Source organism: Lampetra fluviatilis, chromosome 7, assembly GCF_964198595.1.
Source record: "Lampetra fluviatilis chromosome 7, kcLamFluv1.1, whole genome shotgun sequence".
NCBI classification, from domain to species: domain Eukaryota; kingdom Metazoa; phylum Chordata; class Hyperoartia; order Petromyzontiformes; family Petromyzontidae; genus Lampetra; species Lampetra fluviatilis.
The window spans coordinates 588,937-614,261 of NC_136281.1; the positions used below are offsets into that span (position 1 = coordinate 588,937).

The 25,325-nt window shown below is 41.9% G+C and overlaps 1 protein-coding gene across 2 annotated transcripts in view; it reads right to left on the reverse strand.

Moving 5' to 3' along the window:
- Nucleotides 1-25,325, reverse strand: part of UNC45B (unc-45 myosin chaperone B) — a 70,156-nt gene that overhangs the window by 26,150 nt on the left and 18,681 nt on the right. Inside the window, exons 1-4 of one of the 2 annotated variants that reach the window (XM_078858068.1) lie at nucleotides 15,249-15,303; nucleotides 9,074-9,235; nucleotides 7,704-7,740; nucleotides 3,902-4,077 (exon numbers count right to left, since the gene is read on the reverse strand). In XM_078858068.1, coding sequence (XP_078714194.1) covers nucleotides 3,902-4,077; nucleotides 7,704-7,740; nucleotides 9,074-9,235 — 375 coding nt within the window. In that variant the 5' untranslated portion in view covers nucleotides 15,249-15,303. Of the gene's footprint in view, nucleotides 1-3,901; nucleotides 4,078-7,703; nucleotides 7,741-9,073; nucleotides 9,236-15,248; nucleotides 15,304-25,325 lie in introns of those variants that run through there. The other variant, XM_078858067.1, reaches the window with a different exon arrangement.

Sequence of the window (25,325 nt, forward strand, 5' to 3'; positions counted from 1 at the left end):
ACTTCCCTTCTACATGACTTTACCGAAAGAACCAAGAATATGAATCCCTGCAGTCACGAAAGCTTTAAATCGAAATTTAACCGCCTCTACGGGGAGGGTTTCCACATAACTTTGAGATCCTTCAACAAGCTCCGGGATAAGAAGGCTCAGCTAATCGAGTCTCTCACCTTTCTGAAGAGATGCCGCGACTCTAAGGTAAGACCAAACGCTTTTACACTAACATCTGCTGCTGTAACTTCTTCTAATGCGAAACGAATTCTGTCTAGAACTAGCTTAGCTCTTATCTCAGAGAAAATCAGACTTACGCGCACCGAACTAGATCAGTTAGACAAGACACTCTACAAATCACACTTATCTTTGAGTGCAACAATGTCCACATCGGATTGGGAACATGTAGATAAAATGACTGCCTCTTCAGCTGCCGCTATGTCGACCAAATGTAAGGACAACTTGATTTCCAAATTCAACCGCCTCTCAAACAAGAAACCGGACCCACACATTGAAAAGCTAGATGTTAACAAAGTCGTAATTAATCGCAGTAACAGTTCTATTTCTGAAGGTCTGAAATCCGTTTTAGTTAAAGGACTAAACTTTGCAGTCACACCTAGACACATACCAGTTAATGATATAATTGCTAGAGTAGATGTAGCTCTCAAGGGCCTGAGTCACATCGCTGCAGACGTAGCAAGATTTGAAATCTCTGCAACCCTCAAAAACGCTAAAATGCCAGCTAGCAACATCCGCAAAGATGAGCGTTTTGAATTAGCTCAATTAAAAAAGAGGGATGACATTGTCATCCTCTCAGCCGACAAAGGCAATGCCACTGTCATCATGGACAAAACAGAACATAACAACAAAATCCAAGAACTACTCAACGATGGCAGCTATACAAAAATAAAAAGAGACCCCACCAACAGCCTCGTCTCTAAAACCAAGCAAATCATTTCTGATTCAACCGCATTAATTAATCAGACCAAACAGTTCTCGTTGAAACCTTCTGCAGCCAGGCCACCAAGAATATACGGCTTGCCAAAGATACATAAAGAAGATACACCTCTTCGTCCCATTGTCTCTACTATCAACTCCCCCACCTATAAATTGGCTCGTTTTTTGTCTGAAATCCTACGGCCTTTCACTGGAAAAACCACCTCTGCGGTACTAAACTCTACTGACCTGGTATCGACAATCAAGGGGATTGCCCTGTCCCCAGACGACCTGCTTGTCAGTTTTGATGTGGTTTCCTTATTCACCAAAGTTCCTGTACCTGACACCATCGAAATCATTGAAGACTTGGTTCATCAAGGACTGAATGCTGAGGTACCCCCCCTGGTGAAACATTGCTTAACCAATACATACTTCACCTGGAATGGAACTTTCTACAAGCAAACTGAGGGCACCCCAATGGGCTCCCCCCTATCTCCGGTTGTAGCCAACATCTTCATGGAGAAATTTGAGACTGACGCCATCCAGACTGTCACTCTACGCCCGACCTGATGGAAGAGGTACGTAGATGACACTTTGTCATCTGGCCACATGGCCGGCCTGCTCTAGACCAATTTCTCGACCACATCAATTCCATACACCCAGCCATCAGATTCACCATGGAAGCCGAAAAAGATGGCAAGCTACCCTTTTTGGATGTCCTAATTAAAAGGAGACCTGATGGTTCAATGAGTCACTCTGTCTACAGGAAAGCCACCCATACGGATGCTTACCTAAAACCGGATTCCCACCACCATCCATCCCAGAAGAATTCCCTCATCAAGACTCTATACCATAGAGCCCAATGCATCTCCGACCAGGAACACATTGCTAGTGAACTCAAACACGTACGCCAAGCTCTTAAGGCTAATGGTTACTCCGACTACACAATCCGCAAAGCCATCACTCCAACCATCAAGAAGGATCCTGTTGAGGAGCCTTTCAAGACCATCACCTTACCCTACATTGCTGGGGTCACAAAAAAGATCTCCAAAATCCTGATTAAACACAAGATCCAGGTCCGATTCAACACAGTACATAAAAATCTGTGATCTGGTCCCGTCTGTAAAAGATGTGGTTCCAGACATACAGTACCCTGGCGTCTACAAACTAAGTTGCCTCTGTGGTAGCAGTTACATTGGAGAAACCAAACGACATGTCTCGGACCGCATCCGTGAACATAAAGCAGACCTGAAACACGGTAGGACAAACACCTCAGCCGTGGCAGATCACTGTTACAACTCAGTGGGCTCACATGACATTGACTTCTCCAAGACAGAGGTTCTCTGCAAGCCATCTGGCTATCATGAGAGATTCGTTCATGAGGCGATCCATATATACAAACACAGAGACAATTTCAACCGAGAAGATGGATTCTGGCTTAGCAATCATTGGAAGGACGTAATAAACCATTTCGGATCTTAACTGATTGTGTTCACGTTTACGGTGACTTTCAGACCGCGTTCCACTCATTGGAATTGTATTCTCCGCAGGGAATGGATTCTTTGCTCCGCTGCAAGTTTCCCGCCACGACTAACCCATTGACACGACGGTCAATGGTACAGTGTATAATAACAAATAGTATAACATTTATATGCTTAATACAATGTACAAAGTATTATATAGTATCGTAATTGTATAGTAAACATATAGCAGTGTGATACACATTAGGGTGGGTAGAATAATACATAGTGTTATATTACAATGTATAAGGTGGTTTATAGCAATACAGTATATAATTTAATGTTGGGTTTGTCTATGGCAGTATATAGTACGGTGTAGACTCGTGTGATGTAAGAGAATAAAGTTTAGATGGAAGCATATTATATAATTTTTACGACGTAGAATTGTAATGTATTACTTACTGTTAGTAACTCAGCTTATTGTAGAGTATAGTAAGTACACTGATGATGCTATGTAGTTTATACTTTAGTTGTTTATGTAGTTTATACTTTAGTTTTTGATGTGGTTGTTTAGTAACTGCAGCTACATACTATTAACATTCCTTTCCTTTGTTAATGCTACCCCCCTTCCCCCTCCCTTTGATACTGCTAATCCTGCATAATGCACGGGCATAATATTAATTTGAAACCCCCCCGCCCACCTCCTATGCATTTTCCATATGCTAAATTCCTCTTGATATGCAAATTATTTTGTCAAGGCGCTCTTCTTCCCACCTCCCCCCCTCCAACCCAGCTTAAATATATGCCCCAAGCTTGGTGGTGTCTCATTCTTCACCTGAGGACGGCTGCTTGCGTTGTGGCCGAAACGTCGTGAGAATTATTTTATTATGTTTTATTTTTATTATTTTATTACTTCCCTTCTACGTGACTTTACCGAAAGAACCAAGAAAATGAATCCCTGCAGTCACGAAAGCTTTAAATCGAAATTTGGTAGGAACAGTAATGATGGTGGTTGTAGCGAGAGAAGAGTGACAAGGAGGCGACACCATCGGCGAGCGAGTTACCATAGTAAATCGGTGAGAGATGGATCATAAAATAATCTGACTGCTTTACGTTTCATTTTATCAAGCACAGATTATAATTCGGGTCTGGGTGCTGCACCCGCTATATGAGAACAGTATTACAACTTTCTATCAGCACAAGATATTAATTGACAAAATGTCAGCAAGGGGAAGCAAAGTTTAAAGTTTGATTACATTCTAATGGGCAAGAGTCAGAGAGTGCAATTCAAGTTTCCAATCACACCTTTACAGTACAAATTGGTAATATTTGTCCGCATCTGGCAGCCTCTGAATCAAGATAAGCGGGAACATTCTTCCAAATCGACAAAAAACAGCAAAATCTGACGTCTCTCCTGATCCAGGTGTAATCACTGGCAGCTGCTTGGATTTGAACCCAGGCTCTTAGTGGTGCAGGCTCAGTCCTCTGCTATAACATTAGCCACTGAATGCACTCACCTTTTCCTGAATCCGGGCGCGTAACTGTTGCAGTGTCTCCAGGAACATCCTGTTATTGGGTTGGATCGTGGCACAGCGCTGCACATCCTTGTAGGCATGGTCTAGTTTTCCCAGCTTCTCCAAAGCCTGGCAGCGCCGGAAGAGCGCCTTTATGTCACTCTGGTTGACATCAATTGCTGTACATGAAAGACAAAGACTCCCGTTTATCCTTAACAGACTTGGGGCAAATGCTATTAGCGAGCACATATGAAGGCTGGCACGTTACACGAGGAGGTGGGTGGTCAGCACAACGCCTGGACACCTTTGTCTTCCTCGTGACAATTTCTACACATTGCACGAGATACTAGTTTGAGGCTGAGTCGACCTAAGGAAGGACCAGGACCGGTTCAGATAATCATCACTGGTGTGGGCTGTGAGCGGTAAACGAACTCGGGCCATCAGGTTGTTGCACCGTGCACTAACAGCTACACCACCACTATACACACAGACGCAAATAGAGAAACTCAATCATTACCGTACATATATGCCGATTTCAAAGCAACGCCAAATTTAATGCAACACTATTTGTTTTGCAAAAACGCCTGGATTATTTAGAATTCTGTCTCCACAATAAGCACAATAAAGAGTCTACATATATGATCATCTTCTTGGTTCTTTAGGTAAAGTCACGTAGAATATGAATCCATGCCGTCACAAAAGCTTTAAATCGAAATATAAGATCATCAAACATTGTCTGTCCACTACTATATGAATGCCTCTCCACAGGCCATTGCCATCCCTCATGTTTCCGTGATGCCGCAATCCATCTTGCTCCTGCCCATACACTTCTCTCAGTGCTCCATCTCTGCGGTCGTGATGGAGATGGCTACCGCTTTGTCACACATCTCGTGCATTGGCCATCATCTCTACTCACGAATTTTCCTGCACATGCCCGCTCACTTTCCTTAAAAGTCAAATAGAATTTTTAACATTTCTGTCTAAACATCCCACGAGTTTTTTTTGCAATTTTAAAATTAACTATTATAATTACACATATTAATACGATTTAAAAAGATTACCTAAAATTAACATCACTCAATTTGCTAGGCAGCAGTTGATAACAGTAATTTTATTACATTTAATAGGCTTGCTGGATTTATTTATTTTGTAAAACCTACGCAGAACCTGCTAACAAAAAAGATAAATTGAGCAATTAAAGACCAGGATTTGTATGCGAGGTATATTTAAAACTGGAATTTGTGTTTCTATTTTTCAAAGGAAGGCAATGGCCTTCTTGTTGTGACGTACGATGTCACGGTGCTTATAATGTCCACTCCTCGGCAAATGGCGTAACGTTTTAATTCGTCGCAGATATTATCATGGAATCGTACGGCTGGCTTTATACAAACCAACCTCGTGACAGGCACGCTGACAGAAAGGCTATTCAGCCACTGAAAATGTCAGTAACATTAGCATATAATGATTTGTTAAAGAAGTTAATCAGTGATAGACAAAATGTCTTGGGGGAATCTGCCTCTTAACAGTTGCTTCCTTAAGAGCCGTGTCTTCTGAGTAAATACCAAAACCGAGGTAATCAATCACAGTGCATTGCATTTTTCATCAGCATAATCATTGTGCCAACTGTTGCATTCCACGTGTAAATGTATGCGCTTACGATTTACTGCCGGTGCACGCCTATGCCGTAATTCTGCAATGTATGGTATTTACACAGCCTCAGATGTGTGATATATCAACCAATGGTGCCATGGCTGTCTTCAGTGGGACGTGGTGTCTTAACCTCTCTTGGGGCTCCCCTCGGTCAACTCAGCCTTAAATGAGTAAGCACCTTGGGGAAATGTATAAACATCAGCACTGGTGCACACCTGCAATTCAGCACCTTGGAGGCAAGGGTTGGTAAATCACATAGAGATTTGTTAAAATTCCTAACCTGCTGTGCTGCGAGCTCGCCAAGATTTGGCAGCACAGCAACGTGGGTTCATGGAGCTTTCAGTGGCATGTGCGTATGTGCATTTTGTGGTGCTTCCCCTCTGTGTGGAGATCTGCAAAGATGTTAATTATTTTGAGCATGATGATTGGCCCCCATCATGAGAATGTAGAATTTCCATGCACACCTGCCTATAAATGCACTCAGAATCAGAATCTTCACTGATGCTGGAGGAATCCGATGAGCTATAAAGCTATTTTTCACAGATGTCCAGTAACTGCTCAATACAATACAACCCAATGCAGGACCATCCTGAAAAATAATCATTAAGATGAAGTGACGCCTTCATGGATAAATTAAAACATTATTATCAAGTGTATTATCATTACCATAAATATCGATTATTAATTATGTCCTCATCGCCATTAATGTCAATATTTTCATCATCAAAATCATCAGAATCATCTTCACCATCGGTTTTACATTCCCCACACCCCCAATGTATTCAACATTTTCTTGCAGAGTCATGTCATTAGATCAATTATTTATTCATTCGGAAATCCCACGGAGCCAGCACTGCGCTCCATGTGTCAGGGAACGGCCGCTGAAGACATTGATCAGAGAACTAAACCATCTGATCCCATACACAGTAGGGGTGCACTTTTCCACAAGTTCTGCTTGTTTGTGGCATGATGATCAAACCATTATTCAGTACTTTGGTTAGCAAGTGCAAACCCAAATTCAATACATGATGGGGTTTTTTGTACAGCCATTGGTGACCAGGTTGAGACCATCGACTCATTACACTTGAGAACACGGCAGCTGCCCAGATTTGAACCCAGCGCTCTGACCTTTGAGTTATCTCGATTTCACAAATGTCATTATAATTTTTATTTTATCTAAATGTCTATTCTACCTTATCTGAGCCTATTCCTGGGAGCAACGTTTTTTAAAATCTAAATGGGCTGTGGGCTTTTTATCAAAAATGTCATCATTATCCAAATTAGCTGAATTAAGAAGGCAAAACGGGTGGTCATATCTGTTCTTGGGCTTTTCTAGGAGGGCAACACTCCCATTATCTGCAGGTCTGTTTTTCTATGAAAAGTCGTGTATGAGAGGTGTTAGTTTTAAATAGCCATGGTTGGCGGAAAATGTATCCTATTTACAGGGTCTGTGGATGCGAGAGTGTGTAAAGCAACAGCGTGCAACGTTGCTATTGCCCCCACTGCACTGTTTGGAATAAAAAAAAAAGCTAAATTCCTGTGTGGTATTTATCAATTTTAATTACAATGCTATGCGCACACAAAATGATTTCCCGGATTTTACCCCTGACCTAATCTGGCCAAAACTGTCGCTAACAGTTGAGAGCGGAGGTGCCTGTAGCATATGCTACTTTTGCTACTAGGATAATCCGACACTGACCACCACTCCACTTAGTTATTTACACTGCGGTGTTGTTTATAAAACACACACAGTCGTTAAGTAATGGGAAGTAATGGGAAGGCAATAATATTGGTTTAAGTACATACATCAACCCGGTCTAGTCAAGGCTTTGCAGACTTATGAGTAGGATTCCACAGTATACAGTTATTATATTAACACAAATAAGACCATGCATTTGGACATTCCAAGTGACAGAGCTTGCAAAACGGTGATGTATTCAATAGGGCCGATAGAATTATCGAGTAGACATATAGAAATCGTCAAATGATATAGGGTACGTTTTTGCAAATTGCACACACGTGTTACCAGCTAAATAACTAACATGGCCTGACAGGAATGGATGACATTGAATGTGCATGCTTGTTCCAACGCTACATTCATTAGTCGGCTCGCACACCACTGTGTCGCCTGTCAGCCCACGTGAATAGACCGTACCTTTTGTGCTGTCAGTTGCTGCCTCGGCATATTTTTCCTGTGTTGACACACGCAAATTAAAATCAGAATGATTCAATGCTCTTATATATAACGCCACATGCCAAGTACAGTGCAGTATTCAAAAGCTCTGTTTTATGCATAAAAATGAGCCAAAAAAGGACATTACCCTAGTTATTAAGACTTCGTAACAAATACAGGTTAGAAGGCAGCTTTAAGTGGTTTCCAATTGAAATAAAGAAAAATACTCCAAATGTGATGCCAACCCGATATCCCATCAGATGCCATGGAGAGGTCACATACAAGTTGCCACTTGCCTGTTTTTGACCCAGTTAATTACATTTCTAGTTTTGGAGCAAAGGCCAAACCCACATAAATAACCACTCAGAGCTCCAATCACACAATTCCCCCGAATATCTTGACCTGGTTCCAACCTTATCCCCTTAGCTTTCTTCCCCGACATCCCCCCATTTGCCAGGTCAAGCAAAAATCTAAACGTGGAAACCTTAGGTCATCCATTTTGTTTAGTACATTTGTGGTGTCCTTCCCTCGCACCTCAGATTAGCACGGCTGGCTACGTATGGTGCGAAAGAAGTGCAACGTAATACGTACAGTACATATACTGTACTGTACAAGCTCTTCATTGACATTATATGATGATGTTCTATTTCATGGCTTACAGCATATACTATGGTAAAGCAAGACATTTTTTTTTTATAGTTTTGCTCAGCCTGCAAATGCAACGAGGATTTTTATTGACTCACATTCGCTTCGTAAAATTGGTGTTTGATGTTCACCAATTTCTTTTGAAGTCCCATCATTCGTATTGAGGACATTACAATGTTCTTCACATTACGGTCTGATCCATAATGTGATGATCTCAGCTCAATCACTGGCCACCATATCTATGAAGACCAGTGGGACAGATGGGCATTTTCTCAACCCCACGATGCAAATAGCGGAGCGTTAAAGCCCGCTACTGAAACTAACAGCAAAAAGAAAACTGAGCCGGGCATATCCCAGCATGGATGCAGCATTGGTCCAATGGTTCTGACTACATGGAAGAGTTGGCCAAACGAATGTTTACTAGGTTTCTACTCCATCAGAAAAACAACTGTAGATACAGGAACTGTATGTCAGCAAGGAAAAAGGGGGCGGGTGGAATAAGTTCAGATAATGATCACTAAGGAGAATGAGAGAGGTTTTTATACAGTATACATATTCACCATTGGAACCTCATTTGCCAGTAAAAAATATGATAACTGTTTTTTTACCCTTCTATCTGGCAACAAAACTGACACCTTTTTTACAAGGAATCATGTTTGCATAGACCACAATACCTATAATTGGTGTGCTTTCAAAGGAATGCTCACCATCTTCAGGTAGCAGGCAGCACGGTTGCGGTACAGAGTGGCCAGGTCGCTGGGGGTCTGGCACACCTTGATGGCCTTGCTGTAGCAGGAGATGGCACTGCTGAAGTCGCCCGCTTTGAAGAATCCATTGCCCTCCTCGCGCAGCTGAGCCGGGTCATCCATCTGTGGATGGCAGTTTAGAGAGAACAATAACGTTTGTGGGTAAGACTATGGTATCTATTTTTTCTCAATCCTTTGAATATGTTTACATTTAGTGGATGGCCACTCCCCTTCTGAGGAGGGTGCCAATTATGTCAGTGCAGCACTCAACTGGACACGAGGATTAATTTGGTCAGCAGCCACAGCCATTTCCCGTTCGCATTATCGAGCATGAATCCATCCGGTCTACAGTAGAGCACAGGAAGTTTCTAGCACTTGCCTCACGTCAGCTGTGGATCACCAAAGAATTATGTAAAGATGGCCATGTAATGTTGTGCCTTCAATGTCTAGGAATCGTGAGTTGCTGCATATGAAACTAATTTCCGTGTGATATGTAAGTTTTATTTTTCTGACTTCAGTATCTAAAGACATGCACAAATCAGCGTGACACTAGTTATTTAAATAGCACATTAATTTTATCTTTTTCAATCACCAAAATGTCAAAAAAGTCACCGTGAAATACCTCAAAATCTATTGACGTGTAAGCGTGAAAATATTACAACGATAGAATTTTGAAATAATAAATTATATCTGCATGATTACAAACACATTTCAAGCACAAGTGCCCAGAAAGTTGCTTCAGGGTCTTCCTGTCATCTGAAAATGTGAAAATTACTGGAGGTTTATTCGTAATAAAAGCTTTTTTGGGTTATACCGCATTAGTAAGATTTTTCACGAAAACAAAAACGTTACAATTAGTTACTAGTTCAGCCCATCGGTGTGTTGCCGACTAAACGCACAACATTTACAACTAGAGTACGACGTTTCGCTGGTAATTACAACCAGCTTCATCGGGCGATTTTGTCAATATTATGAATAATATATTATGAATAATATATTATGAATAATATTATGAATAATATATTATGAATACTATTGGCCGCAAAAGCGTACGTGTCAAACTGGAGGTTTATCATTCCTTAGAACATCTTGGTGACGAACCCCAATGTGTACCAGAGAAAGTTCACCCAATCTACGACATCACGGAAACGATGAGGATGGTATAGTATGCTGGCACCATCCTGCTCATTTGCACGTTTGGAAATGCTGTACACTCGCGTTTTTTCTGAGATCACATTTGGCTGTAAATTTTTAAAACAAACAATTTGCAATAAAAATGTATGGACATTTATACCACTTTGGTTAATATATTTATTAGATATACGAAGTGTGTTGAAATATGACGGAAATATATTACAAGGATGAGGGGAATAAAACTAGTTTTCCTGATGATAAAGTGTATGAAGAGTAACGCACTTTATCTGGCTTTTGGTTTAATTACTCCCATTAACAAGGCACTGTACAGGGCTAAAAATGTGATTCAAATCAATTACAATCAATGTGTGAATCCCATGCTCCTTAATCTAAGTTAGGTCTAATTGCCATGTGCGATCTCACACGCTCGTAGCCAGGTTGCATCCACCCCCGCACTCAACACGAAGAATTCACACAAAAACCAGCACTTAATCATGACCATTAACACCTCACGGTGGTATTGACCGCCAGGCTTAAAGGAGCTTTTTGTCTCCAAGGACGAAGCGAAAAAGCACACCTCAACGCAAACGAAAATATATATTGTGACGTTAAGATTTAAACCATAGCCTAACTTAAAAGATAAATCACGCTTGATACAAACCCATCCACTCGAACCGTCGCGAATTAAGGGGAGTCATCTGAAAGGTGCTCGGTGTTGCTGTGACTCATTCGAGGCGTTGCGTGCAAACCCTTGAAGGGACACCAGTGGCGGCTGAGCCACGGTGTGTCCAGCCAGGCAACAGCAACTCTGTGCTGACAGCTACACCCCAGTCTTCATATTGAAATATGTAACATGACACGGTAACAATTGCGATAATCATCTGAAAAGGGTGGATCGTAGAGCAAATGAGGGTTAGGGAAATCATATTAATGGTTCAGCAAAGTGAGTGGGATTGGGCAAGAGACTTCGCGAGAGTGGATGAAGCTGACGGTCAAGATGAACGATGTTAGCGAGCACCTATGAAGGCCGACACGGCACACGAAGGAGGGAACAGACCCACAAGGACGTCCACTGCAGATACGGAATGATTCAATGATCTCGTGTGCAGTAGCGAGATGGCTTGTTTTGCATCACAGGACCATTAATGAGCATATCGTGGCTGACGACAACGATATGTTAAATAATTTTAGTGCTTAGTTTTACCAACTTTTACTTGGTGAGGAGGCCTTTCAGAGAAGCAATAAGCAACCCACTCAAAGGGAAAGACAATTTTAGTCCTCATGAAGCTCCTCCGATCAGCATGGTTGACTATGTACAGTGCGAAAGAAGTTAAACACACAGACGCACGAGCTTATCTGCTCATTACATTGGATCAAGCAGAAAATGGGTCACGCGGCTTTCAAATAACGGAGATTACGCGAAAATATGGGAAATTGGCGCGGCTTCTCTCATTCCAACAAACCAAAAACCCCACTTCCAGTTCAAGTCGTCGCATCCACAAGGGGGGGGGGGTGCTGTAGTATTGGCCACGTGCAGTAGCAGCTGCTACACGTGCAGTAGCTGCTGCTGCACGTGCAGTAGCAGCAGCTGCTGCTACACGTGCAGTAGCTGCTGCTACACGTGCAGTAGCTGCTGCTACACGTGCAGTAGCTGCTACGGGCCCCGCACTTTCAACGGCCCCGCGCTAAATGCTTTCGAGCTATCAATTCCGGTTCAGTGATTCTGCACTTGCTCTATTACTATAGTACTATACCGCCTTCGACTTTAACGAACGACTGGGTGTTTAAGGATAGCGATTTGTCGGATTATCTGGCTGTATAGCAAATGAAAATAAATCAATGACTTTACTGTGCAAGTAATAAATGTGTTTTAATATTGATGTGTTTTTATTTAGGGCCCTTTAATAACAACATATGCTCCAGTCCCCGCGTGAAAGTTCGCACTGCGCGCACATTGGCGAGCCCCCCCCCCATTACAACTCGTAGGGGCTGTCAGCTGTGAGCTGCGGGCGAGTCGGCAACAGGTGGGTAAACATACACGATTCAAGAGCCGCGGTGAGCCATTCCTTAACTGCAGGCTGTGTTGGTCTGAACATGATTTTTTTCTTTAAAGTCATGGGGAACAAGTAGGAGTACGTGTTTCTATCTCTGCGAAGGCTGGTGATTGAATTCAAGGCCCTGACCTCCCGTCGTGCCAGTGAACCGCTCGTGTCTGTAGGCGGTTGTAGTTGATGGTGGTGGTCATTTTGGTTGTAGTGCTGGCGACGGTGGTGTTGGTGGTTTTTGTGATGTGGTGATGGTAATTATTTGGTGATGCTAATTTTCACTACGTGCTTGTGTAAGCATCGCTGAAATTCGGGGGTGGTGGTGGTGGGGGGCCAGTGGGCAAAGTTTTCCCACAAAGGTTTTTGGGGGGCACAGTTTATAGCTTTGCCCTGCCATCCAAAGTTGGTGGGGCATCTGCCCATATTCTCGGCTCTGTTATCTTACACAGGCCCATCGCGCTATAGGGGAGAAGACTGCATCTAAGCAAGCATCAGTGTATCCCTGTACTTTAAACGTCGTTTTCGAGTGGGGGAGGACACGGAATGCTGGGTGAGAAGTGTGCGGAGTGCACACGTGGCAATTAGGTCTAACGTAGATTAAGGAGCATGGGATTCAAACACTAATTGCAATTGATTAGATTTAAATATGTAAGCATCCTTTAATGAGTACGGTGCCTCACTCATGACAGTTCTTAGGCTAAAACGCAACATAAATTGTATTACTCTTTATACGATTTATTATCAGGATAAATCCCTTAATCCTCGAGTGGAGGGTGACCATGCAATAATTACCATGTGTACTTTGCTATGATTAAATTGTAATCAGACATTGCTCATGTCAGGCTTTATAGCTAGTCATTGTATAAATTACAACCAGCGAGGAAACATAATAATATATAGGTCAGGAATTAATAAAAAAAACTTTTAAATATGTCAGGAAATAATACATTTTGCTAGGAGCCTAGTACCATTTGGGCGAGTCAATATAAGGCTTTGTCTTTTAAAAAAAACCCTGTTACCCAGGGCTCTCCACCTACAGCTAGCCAGGCACTGGCGGGACAGGATCTACATAACTGTTGATGGGTATCGCTGTAGTTTCCTTAGAGTTATGTTTGTGAGTCCTTATCGCAATGCTGTCCATTCAGTGTGAAATTACTAGATCAGTGAATAAAATATTGCGATTGTGAGTATAGTTACAGATAGACACATTGACAAGCATTTTTTCATCAGGTTAGATTAAACTGCTTAAAAGAATGAAGATTTAGCCATTAAATAATGAGGTAACTGTGGACACACACTTCAGTCTCCCTCAGGCAATGCCTTCTGGCATTTTCTGAGCTGCAACATGTGCTGTCTCCAGAATGTTCGGAGAGCAGCAGCAAAGGCACTTGCGTCAGTGTTTAGCAGCTGACGTTTTACATCCCGTCACACTCAGCCCTTGCGTGGCCATTTAATCAGGACATGGGTAGTGTTGAGGTAATAAACTCACGCACACCGTACACATCTGAGCTTTCATGAGTGCGAAAGCTTTCAGAACTGAGCTGAGGGTAAATTCCTATTCACAGTCCAGCTACAGAATCTGGTGATAATTCTAAAGTGTACCGATTATCTTAGTTTTATGGGCAACGGAATTGATATTGTGTAAATGTTCATGGTGTTATGTTTGAGAAGCTACATTGCGAGAAAACAATGCGACTGACTCACATTAATAAGGATATGAGTTCAAGTTCCAGTTGAGAATCAACTCAGCCCTTCATTCCGACACGGTCAATAATATATGCACCACGTTGTGTAAAGTCAACAGCGGTAGACTTAAACTCTCCCTTGCCATGGTAATGTGGAGTTTCCACTATCAACTCAGGATTATAAACAAAAAGTGAGAATAAAGCCAAGCTTATTCGAGCAGGAAACCACTTGTGCTATCTAAATAAAATAATGTATTCCTTCATGGACAGTGTAACGCTGTTGGATGAAATTCTCATAACGTGTTATCCTGGCGGGGGGGGGGGGATTGACCATACTTCAGTTCAGAAACTACCACCGGTATTATTCAGTATCATATATTAAGCCTGGCGGTGCTGCATTAGAATACCTGATCACAACCCAAATGTTTTGGGTTTAAATCACTGTTGGGAGTCAACTCATTCTATATTCCCTCCACAGCCAATAAAATGCGTGCCAAGTCAACATTGTTCTATGGAAACACTGACCTCTGCGATAGCGATCTGGATTCTCCCCACTGGCTCCGGGTCACCAACAGATATCAAAATTGTCCAGTGTCATTTAGTATTCAGATAATGTTTTTGAACTGTACACAGGTATGATATACATAAATATGTTGTATGCAATATTATTAAAAGGTATGCTTATTTTGCCTTGTGTGACGTACCCATTAATCAAGAGAGATATACTAATGGTCAGGAGTGCTGTATTTTCTTATCTGACAATATGTCCATTGGTAATTGCATTCTTTTTCAAGAATTATAACAAGTTGCCAATGCAGTGATTCTGGATAATTTCCCCGCGGGAACTATTTTTCTGGCATCCCAGAAAGACAAATGGCCTGGAGCCACGTGGTGCCTTGCTGATTGCTGACACAACCATTCCACCGGATTAACATGAACATTATCTAGAGAGCGTAGTTTCTCAGAGCGTTTGTGATACAAAGGTTTTAACATTGGGATGTTTATAGTTTGATAAGACTTCCATAAAAGCACAAGCATACACTCGTGCACTTTATGACGATTGAGTATCTGCATTGAAGACCGATGGAGTTTAAATCCAAGTCATGAGTATATCGTGTACACAACAGGGCTACAGCTTCGCATTCACTCAAACGAGTTTTTGGCTATCATTTCGCCCACTCACGCGATGGCCGTATGTATGAATTTTGGAATGAATGTGGGGCCTATTCCTCACTGATAAGGAGGCCGTTCTCCTCGCCATCCCACACTTACACAAAGACCCAACGTCTACAGATTGCGGAAACCGGTGGAATCACGTACACGAGATGCATCCTTCTGTATTTTATTTTTAAAAATAGAAAATGGAGACCAATTTACTCTGTCACACATTGTAAAGGTGTGATTCAATGAACCATGCAAAGTAAAATTACTTTAATAAACTTGGGTAGGGGGGGGTGCGGGGAAAAGCAAACACACCATGTAAGACAAAAAAATGCAGATTCACATGGGTTTATTGAAACGTGGTCATGTTTGGAGCAAGCCGATTTATCTCAAGGACGTGCGTTTTTAACGTGTCCCATGCCCCATGTGGCTATGAGGGACGCAGTCATTCACCAAGTTCTGATAATAGGCCAAAAAGCATGACGGGCCCACCTCCCGCGAACGTTCCCATACACAAGCATTAAAGCAGACCGCTCAACATGCTCCACTTCGTTTTAAAATCGTGCCTAATGCTGCACAAACAGGATGCGCAAGCTTGTTACGTGGAGGAATCAGCTACTTAAGCCAGCACCAAGCTTTCACTTAATCACTTAATACGCTACTAAGTCACCAGATAGAGCTATGAACATATATGGTGATGCTGAGAAACTGCCCAAAGATTAAATCCTTTTTTGTACTACATTACCACGGATATCTCCAGAGTACATTACATCAATAATCAATATTGCACACCAAAAGCCATAGTATTAATTGATAACGCTAAAAGCGTGGAGATTCGTGCATACCGTATTTCAGCAATGTAATTTTGAAGGAGGATGTGTGAAGTATAATACTTTAGTTCTCACCTCAACTTGATGAGTCTTGGCGACCCTTGTCTTTAGAAAAGAAACCAGCAGAACTCGCTGCCTTTTCAAGTTTTCTGTGGAAGGTGCCACTGGCAGGGAAAGGGGGTAACTGCGTGGCGTTAATATTCAAATAATGACCTAAATGAGCGGCACTTTAAGAAGCTTTGTACAAAATACACATGAAACATTCAATTGCCTTCAAAGTGCCTGCAAAAAAAAACACGAGAGTGCAAAAATAATGCAATGTCTAACTTGTTGTGCATTGTAACTCCCCCTAAATTAGTGGAAGTGTCCGTGCAGTGCATGCCTGTTCCAAATTTATCTGCCTCTGATAGTGACAGCTGCGGGCTAAAGATAGAATAATCGAGAGCTTTCTCGCAAAGGAAAGAATCAGGCAGCTGCACACAAGGACTTCGCACAGGCCCCATTCATATGCAAGACAATTTCATCGAAAATTCACGTCTCTGATTACCGAGAGTGATTTAACTCATATAAAGCACTGTAATTTATTAATATCTCTTTTTTTACGACTGGATTTGCTAAAAGAAACATTCATATGTTGATAATTACGATACTCCATATTTAGTTAACTTACTGAAATAAGTTACGTCCAAATATCTGTAATATTGGAATTAACAATGTTTTTTTATTACTCTAATTCAGATAGATCTTACCCATAACATTCAGAGTTGATTACTTAGCTATGATTTTTTGTGTACAATACTTTAATTTGTTGATTCAGAATGTTTATTATTTTCATTATCACTTACTTGTACACGGTACATGAATGGTGCTATTAGACTCGTACAGTCATTTAAATGGTGTCCTGGCAAGCGCTCCCTCATCACTCTGACATGAGGTCAGGAATCACCAAGGAAGATGACTTTATTTGGCCTAACAAGTCAGTGGCACTTTAAGCTCTGTAAAGAGCCATCATCATCCTCCTCCATAATTTCAGTCCTTATAAAAGGGTTATACTAAAGTACGCGAGCAACATAATTTGTGTACATGCTTGGCAGTCACTTGTGACCAAGCTGAGACCATTAGCTCACTCCATCAATTCACTCCATCACTCGTTATTTCCCAGATTCACACCTTGCATGTTGCCAGTGCTGGCTTCGTTCTTGATAAGACACCTCCGGTTAGCACGGTTGGCTACGTACGGTGTAAAAGAAGTTCAACATACATACATTATGAGCCACTCACTCATGTACATTTCTAAAGAAAAACAATTGTTGAGATGCAGTACAGTATATATATAGCCCCAACATGTTGCTTTACAAATTAAAGCTTTCCACGATCGAGGTTGTCACTCTGTGTGAGAAAGCTACAGATTGCTTCACCAAAAACAAATAAACTTTTCAATCAGTGGGGCACTCTAGCAAAGCAATATCTTATCCGTGGCCCTTTTACCACTACTGTTTTATTATGCACACATGTACCACCCGTCATTCAGAGTTTATAGGCAGGGCATGCTGTGATTGTGTATACCCAGAAGGTCGTGGGCAGTGAGTCACTAAAGGTTTCCTATTATCCACCACTTATCTGAGGAGATGATGTTGGTGATGATGACGCGGTCAAGATATTTAATGGAATGGGGTGTTGGAGGGGCAGGCACCCTTTGAGAGTTGGTAACCACGCAGACAGGAAATGGCAGAGTGAACTGTGACCATGCCTGCTTGAGAAGACCTCAGGGATATTGACTATGCAACAGTCCAACAAGATGAGAAGATAAATAAGTAAATACTGATGATGTTGTGCTGGTGACGAAGATGATGGATGATGATGTTTGATGATCCTGTGTATATATAATTGACTTAGCTGCTGTATCCAGTCACTGTCGATGCCATCGCAGCTGTCAGACGCAGCAGCACACTCTCTACAACCGTGCTATAACTAAGCAGCAAATACATCCCGCTATCCGCAATTAAGGTGTACAAATAGGCGCAGTACCGTAAAGCATGAACATTTATTCTTGTTAGCCATTTTTTTGTATCCATGAGGGCCTGCCCACGTAGACATACTGCAGAGGGCCACGGAAGAGTGTTGAGGGAATCGTGCGCGTTTTGCCGTCGACAAGTTTGTGGAGCGACCTATCCATTGTCTATCCACTGCTGGATGAAGCCATCGCCATTTTGGAATGGTCTCGCGATGCACAAATACACCTCGACCCTGCTTTCAACACTCCAGCTCCACTGGGGGACATCCCCTTGGGCGTATTTTCTCCTTTGGTTGCCGCTCTGTCATAAAATTGCAACCCTGCGCAAGACGAGCCTGCTGTAGCCAATAATATTGTACGTTGGCTCGTGCTCTTGGCATGGCTCCGATAAGTTCGCAAACTGCCTGAAGTGCTCTGTGTTATCTCTACAGCACCCAGTGGGAGCCTGTAAGGGTGTCACATGCAGTAAAGCACTAATTAGTGAGTTAATGTTTCAAGAGAAAGAGACCACATTTTAAATGCCCGTATTTCTATTCTTTGGAACACTACTTAACAATAACTAGTTAGTCTCTCCATAGCAGATGTATGCCCAGAAAGTGCTCCTCGTTGTATTGACCATCGAGAGGTTATCTGCCAAGTTAACCTCCCAACCGTAATTTAATCTCTGTGACCTGTGAATGCTCTAATCACAGTGACACCCGGCTAGGTTTATAAAACTTTGCTGTCGTTGTACTGGAATTATGTTGTGCCTTTACGTAAAATGCAGTACCATATAAAAGGAAAATTATTCCAATCCCCTTTAAAGCATGAAGTAAAATAAAATAAAATTATTATTGGGGGATATAAAGTAGCAAAATCCGTGTGAAAATATTTATTTTAATTACAATAATAAATTCTGTGACATTCAAATGGAAGCTATGATAAAATTCAGCACGTTATGGGGGTTCATCCCTGCAGGTTTAACTGTTATGGTTGAATTTACAAAATTCCATAATGGAGAAGTCGAGTGGTGTGTCCATACAAGGTAAAAATAAAGCATTGGGTGAAGAGAAGGGATTTACAAGATAGTGGAGATAGGAGTAAGGTTCTGGATGTTATCACGGTGGCAAGATGTTGCCTGATATACAGGAGGTTGTGGGTTTGATCCCGACTCTGACGCTGTATATTTGGAGTTTGCATGTTCTCCCTGTGGTCGCGTGTATTTTTCTCCAGGTACTCCGGTTTTTCCCTCCACATTTAGAATCAACATCACGCGTTTAGAGTATTTGGCTGCTGTAAATATCCACACAATAAGGGACTTCGTTGAGCTATCATCTGCGGCCAGGTTATTTCTGAACAATGTCTGCGTATAAGGCAATAAGAGCGAACTGTATGGCTACGAGGCAGCACAACACAATATAACAGGGGGAAGGGTCAGGTCTAAGATAGGGGGGGGCGATTGCCGCAACCTGTAGAAAAGACACTGTGTAAAAAAATACTATTACGGTATAATTAATGCAGGGCAATATTGAAAAGGATTGGAAGTTTCCGGAGTGCCCGCAACCCCTTGTGAAGTTTCTAGATCCACCTCTGGCACAGCGAATCATCATTATAAAGTTCCTGATTTGCACATTTCCCCATGTGCAACATTCCATTGTTAAAGTCCCAGAAATATCCCCATTGAGAAATGTTCAGCCAATGTGTTCTGATTCGGTATTTAGCCATGTCTAAAATGTAATTTGTAAATAAATGTCAATGTTCTGTGAATGAACGTCTGCCCATGTCAAACTGGTTATCCTGCACGTGGTGGAGGAGGCTTTCGCGTTGCTCTGTGGTTAGCGCACTACTCAACCAGAGTAAAATTTATGGTCATGGCTAACATCAGTGGTGAGTGAAATATTATCCTGTCCGAGGCATCATTCTGCACTAAACATGAAACAACTCCCATGACCATCCAGCTATGGATAGGCACAAAGATCTGTAAATTATATTCACATTCAATTCGGCTGGTGATATAAAAAATTTTATATCGAGGTGTCACTGTACTTTAATTAATTAATGTGTAAAAACTATTTGTTTTTACACATTTATGACTGTTACATATTAAAAATGTACTTGAATAATAAATGAAGCCTGTTTTATGTATGATAATTACATGTTGGAAAGCCATCCCAGCTACGATATTGATGGTGATTATAAATTAATTAAACAACGAGTCAATAGCCATTTGTTTATGACACTTTATTATGCAACGCATCGAATTTATAACAGGACATCATAATTACCTTCAGAGTCTATTTATTACAGCCGCTCTTAACACTCAGCTCAGTTTAAGTAGAGCAAATGGTCCGAATAACAGCAGATTAAGTACAATACACACGGCTGGCTCATGCAAAAACCTGCGAAAGGACCATTTAGAACTCGTGTATCCACAATATTCATCTGGGAACTTAATATAAGTGGTTGCCATCACAGGGCCCCAACCATTAAGTAACCCCATTCACTTTCATCCCACGAGACCACTCCTGCTGGTTCCCGTCGAGAAGCCTATTTATAAAAGCCAATCTCAAGTTTCTCCCGTCATCTATCAAGTGGAAATCGTGCGCCATCATGGTAATATTGCAGCATTAACAGGACATAAATGCAAGTCCATGCAAATTGATTTTAAAAAATGTACATTTATACATTGGAGACATGTTCACGTCATCGATGCTTTTGTGCAAGTGAAAATCGAAGTTGATTACTCAAAACACCAATATAGTAATGCATTACAGGAGTTTTTATTTATTTAGGAACAACTGTCTGGTCAAATTCCCATCATTTTGGATGTATTTGCCAAATCTAAATCGAGCCCAACTGGATTAAATGCAATGCAGTACTGTATTCTATAGCTTTTCATTATATTCATAACGTGCCCGCTACATATTGACTATTGAAGTAAAAATAATAAGAATGTTCTGCAGAGATATTGTCTGTTATACTCGAGTACAACATGTGTTCACTGAACAAGCAAATCTGAACATTACCCTGGCAACATCTCACATGAAAGATGCGAACACTGTCATGTCTCTGTGTTGTGTTCAATAAGCGATGATAACATGATGACAGCTGTGTGGTCAGGAGGTTTGCACTTGATGTGTTGATGTGAAGAGGCGTAATGTACGTACTTTGAACTTCTTTCGCCCCGTACGTAGCCAACCGTGCTAATAGGAGGTACGAATAATGCTGTGGTAATTACTGGTGGGGGGAGGGGGTGAAAATGGGATCATCAGTCAGGCCTTGTCATTACTCTTTGTGACAGAGCCGTTGTCGAGCTGTCAGATTACGCAACCTTGCGACCCATTCTGGAGCTGAAGCTTCATATGATCGCGCGTCAACACCTGGGCAATTCATATTTGGCCCGGCTGCTCAAAATATGTGTTTCAGGAATTTTTCAGAAATTTAAAGAAAAATGTTTGTAAGTTACGTGGTCCGATTTTCAAGTTCTCATTGTTTCATGATTCATGTGAAACGCCTCTCATCTACGTTTAAGTGGGCCTCGCTGTTTGCAGATAAATACATTCTCAGATGCGAGGAGCTGGCATGCTATTTTTTCTGAGCATAACTCCCACAATCCACAAGATTAATCACATATATTAGGATGAATTAGTCACGCAACCTCTTTTATCAATTACAAATTTGGGAAAATAGGATGGAATTAGTTTCTGCCAGTGGCCACTTTTGGATGATTCCTTTAATTTGTGAAACTTTGCAAATAACTGAAATGCCCAGAAGAGGGGAAGTGAGGTGGTGTAGTGCTGCGATGGAGGTGTCGTGTGCCTTCCCTCACGATTGCAGCAGTAGCAGCATCATCAACAGTACCTCCAATTAGCATGGTTGGCTACGTGCGGTGCGAAAAACGTTCAAGATACATACTGCAGTAACTGGAGACAGTGATAAGATGACCATCAGCTGATCCTGATCTTCAATCTTTCATCCTTATCATCATTATCAGGCAGTTTCTTGATTGCTGGTTGCAAGCCTCTCAATGCCCTGCCCACAGTAATGAGTAATGCCACGACCCAGCTTACCCCTAAACATGGAACCGTTCTTATCTCGCCATTTCCACGGTGGTCGTCCTCCATGGCGCGTTCTCTCGGACGTGCCTCAGCAAGCGAATGATTGAGCTGCAGAGAAAGCTAAAGTTTGCTTGATGATGCCGATTTGTGAAATATTCATGCCCAACGTTGAGGATATTGCAGTTCAAAGAGTGGGTACATGAACCCGTCTCTGCGGGTCTTTGAGTTGTATCACCTTGCGTAAGTAGGTTTTTATACAGATTACAGTATACTCAACCGTTTTATATATTAACAATGTGACTACATAGGTTTTCGCGCTTGTGCTGTAGAGCTCTGATGTGCGTACCACAAATGAACCAAAATGCCTTGCTGATCTCATCAAGGAGCATAAACCACCAATCAAACTCCAGCCATCCTCACAGAAACTTTTGGCTAACCATCGAACAAAGATGGTCACTGCATCGCGCGCTTTGAGATGTGCTTCTGCAGCCGTCTGGACCGCTCTTCCTTCCGATATTAGGAAGCCACTGGAGCTATGCACTCTTAAATCCATATTGAAAACGCATTTCATTAGAACTGATTTTGTGTTCAGTTTGTTGTCCTTCCCCAGCACCTCAGATTAGCACGGTTGGGCTACGTACCATACGAACATTCAACATACATGCATGATGTGTTTTCGGATTGTACCACATCTTATTCTGCACAATGTCTAATGTTCCACAAACTGAAAGCTTATATTCAGTCCCCAAAGGAGCTCTCAGCACATTGAGTGAAACGTCGGACGTCGTGACGATCAACACGCGGTACAATCCGAAAACACATTGGAGCGCTATCGCTTAACCACGGTTGAGCCAGCAGATTTGTTACCTCTAACCATATGTGTGTGAAGATTATTTTCAACTGCCTTTTCAAAAAACTATTGTTCGAATGTTCATTTTTTATGACACTATGTTTCTAAGTATTGTTGAGATTATTGGTTTTGGAATACCCGGAAGATATAACTTCTTTTGGACTCTAAATATGTAACGCTGTGGCTGCTGGGTTGTGTTAGAAGAGGCTCCTCAGCATACTGGACATCTGTGAAAAAGATCTTCATAGCTCTTCGTATTCCTCCAGTCTAAATAAAGATTAAAATTCAAATTAGATCGTGCTTCAGCACATCGATAACAGTGCCGGCACTTGTGGCCCCTCAAATTGACAGACGATCTGCACGCAGCGCGCTGGTAAACATGAAGAGAGCCGCCTCAGGTGACAATCATACTTAAACAAGGTGCTTCGTTAATTTGCACCACACACGTAAACTGTTGCACGAAATCATTTTACCTCCTGGGTCTTCCCCATAGTCGGGCCACGTCCAGCTGCTGTGTAGGATATCTGTTGGCTCTTAGCGGACCACACGACCTCCGAACCCATTCTTAGCCAACTTTATCTGCGAATGAAATGCGAATGCGTCAGTCCATTAAAAGCCATCGTCTTTACTGATGTTGGTGAGCAAGTCGTTTGCAAGCTGTGCTCTGAACCCAGTCTTAAAAATCCTTAACTACAGACCCACACAGCAGATTTGCTCCATTTGCGTTGAGGCAAAAATGCGGGAAACTCCTAAAACCTGTGAAAATCCACGATTGTTCAGCACATATTTTGGAGTAAATTCGCAGAGTGCCACAGGTTACAGGGTCCGTGAGACTCTCACCTCACCAATATGCCAACGGCCAGGTTTTGGAGAAGTAAAACAAGTGTGGAGTGCTCATAATTGTTTCGGTGAATACATTCCCGTCGAAACGAAGATGGCTGTCTCAGAAGCTTGGAATTAGTGGTTTTTATATTTTATAAAACCTAAGGTTATTTGCGATGCAGGAGTGTTCATGGCCAAGCAGACCGATCCGGCTGACACAGAGCCTTCTGCAGTTACTGCAGGGGTAAGCGGTAACGTGTTCTTTGTCCCTAGCAGCAGAACGTCCTTCTATTTTTAGGGCGTTATGAAGACGGCGATGCTCATCCAACTGTCCAAGCCCTAATTGCGACTTTAGGCACTCACAAATTTGGGCGTTCGGGTTATAAGCACACAGAACGCAGGCTCAATTCACCTCTTCCTGCTGCTGCTCTGGTGTAGTTGGTAAATAATAGGTGCGTAGTGATTACCCTGCCTCACAATTTGATGACGTTATTATTTTGGGAATCAATTTGATTTCAGAATCAATTCTTTTTTTGCCATTGTGGTGATTTAGAGTCCTTAGTGGCTGCAGTGTGTACGTGCACCATTTACATGAAACACAAAGCAATCGGTAATCAATTATCTTCAGTGTAAGAATCAATTCATTGAATAACTGATACATCAATGCATACTTTGTCAATGCCTGCCTCCTCCACACGTTTCCAATACTTAGACCACTCCCTGTGGTGATTATTGCAATTCTATTTTAGTACGGGACACTTGTAAAGATTTTTTAATTCTGACTTCAAAGCAATTTTAACCGCAACAAGGGTGTTTTAATTATGGTGGCTTAAATCGCCAACAGATTAAAATGTCACGTAAAGACCTCAAACTTCGCCACTTCAGATTTAAAAATGTAAAAGTACTTTTCCAATGAAATTTGCAAGATCAGATCTTATGACAAAACAACTTTTTTTTATCTAATGAACGGAGCCTTGGAAAGAGAAGATGTGTTTTTCAGAGCTCTTAAGTTTTAAGAAGGGGTTCGAATGCCAGTAGCCAGTGGGTGGCGTGAGGTTGACTCATGATGGCGTGAGATCAGAGGTCTTACTCAGCTTGCTTATGGGTGGAAGTTCTAAAGAAATTAGTTGTCAATTTATAAATGAGTTTTGTTGCGGTTATGTTGACTGTGTTAACATAACAGCATTGCGAGAGAGGGTGGGTTCACTGTAGAGTAGCCATTCTCAAGCGTGGGAGATGCGTGAGAATCGCTGCCGCCTTTAACAGTGTGAGACACGAGGCATGTCTTGATGCTTTTATTCGGCAGTGTGGGAGGGGGGCATGGGGCGATTGCTCCCTCCCCTCCGTAATGTAGGACCCCCTATTTCAAAAGCTTGAAATTGTGGGAGTGCCACCCCAACTTTGGAAGGGTTCTAGAGCTACTTCTGCCTCCCACCCTCCCTATAACTGGCATACAAACAGTCCAGGATTATCCTAGTAGCAACAGTAGCTACAGTGAGGGAGAAAAGTATTTGATCCCCTGCTGATTTTATATGTTTGCCCACTGACAAAGAAATGATCAGTCTATAATTTGAATGGTAGGTTTATTTGAACAGTGAGAGACAAAATAACAACAACAAAATCCAGAAAAACGCA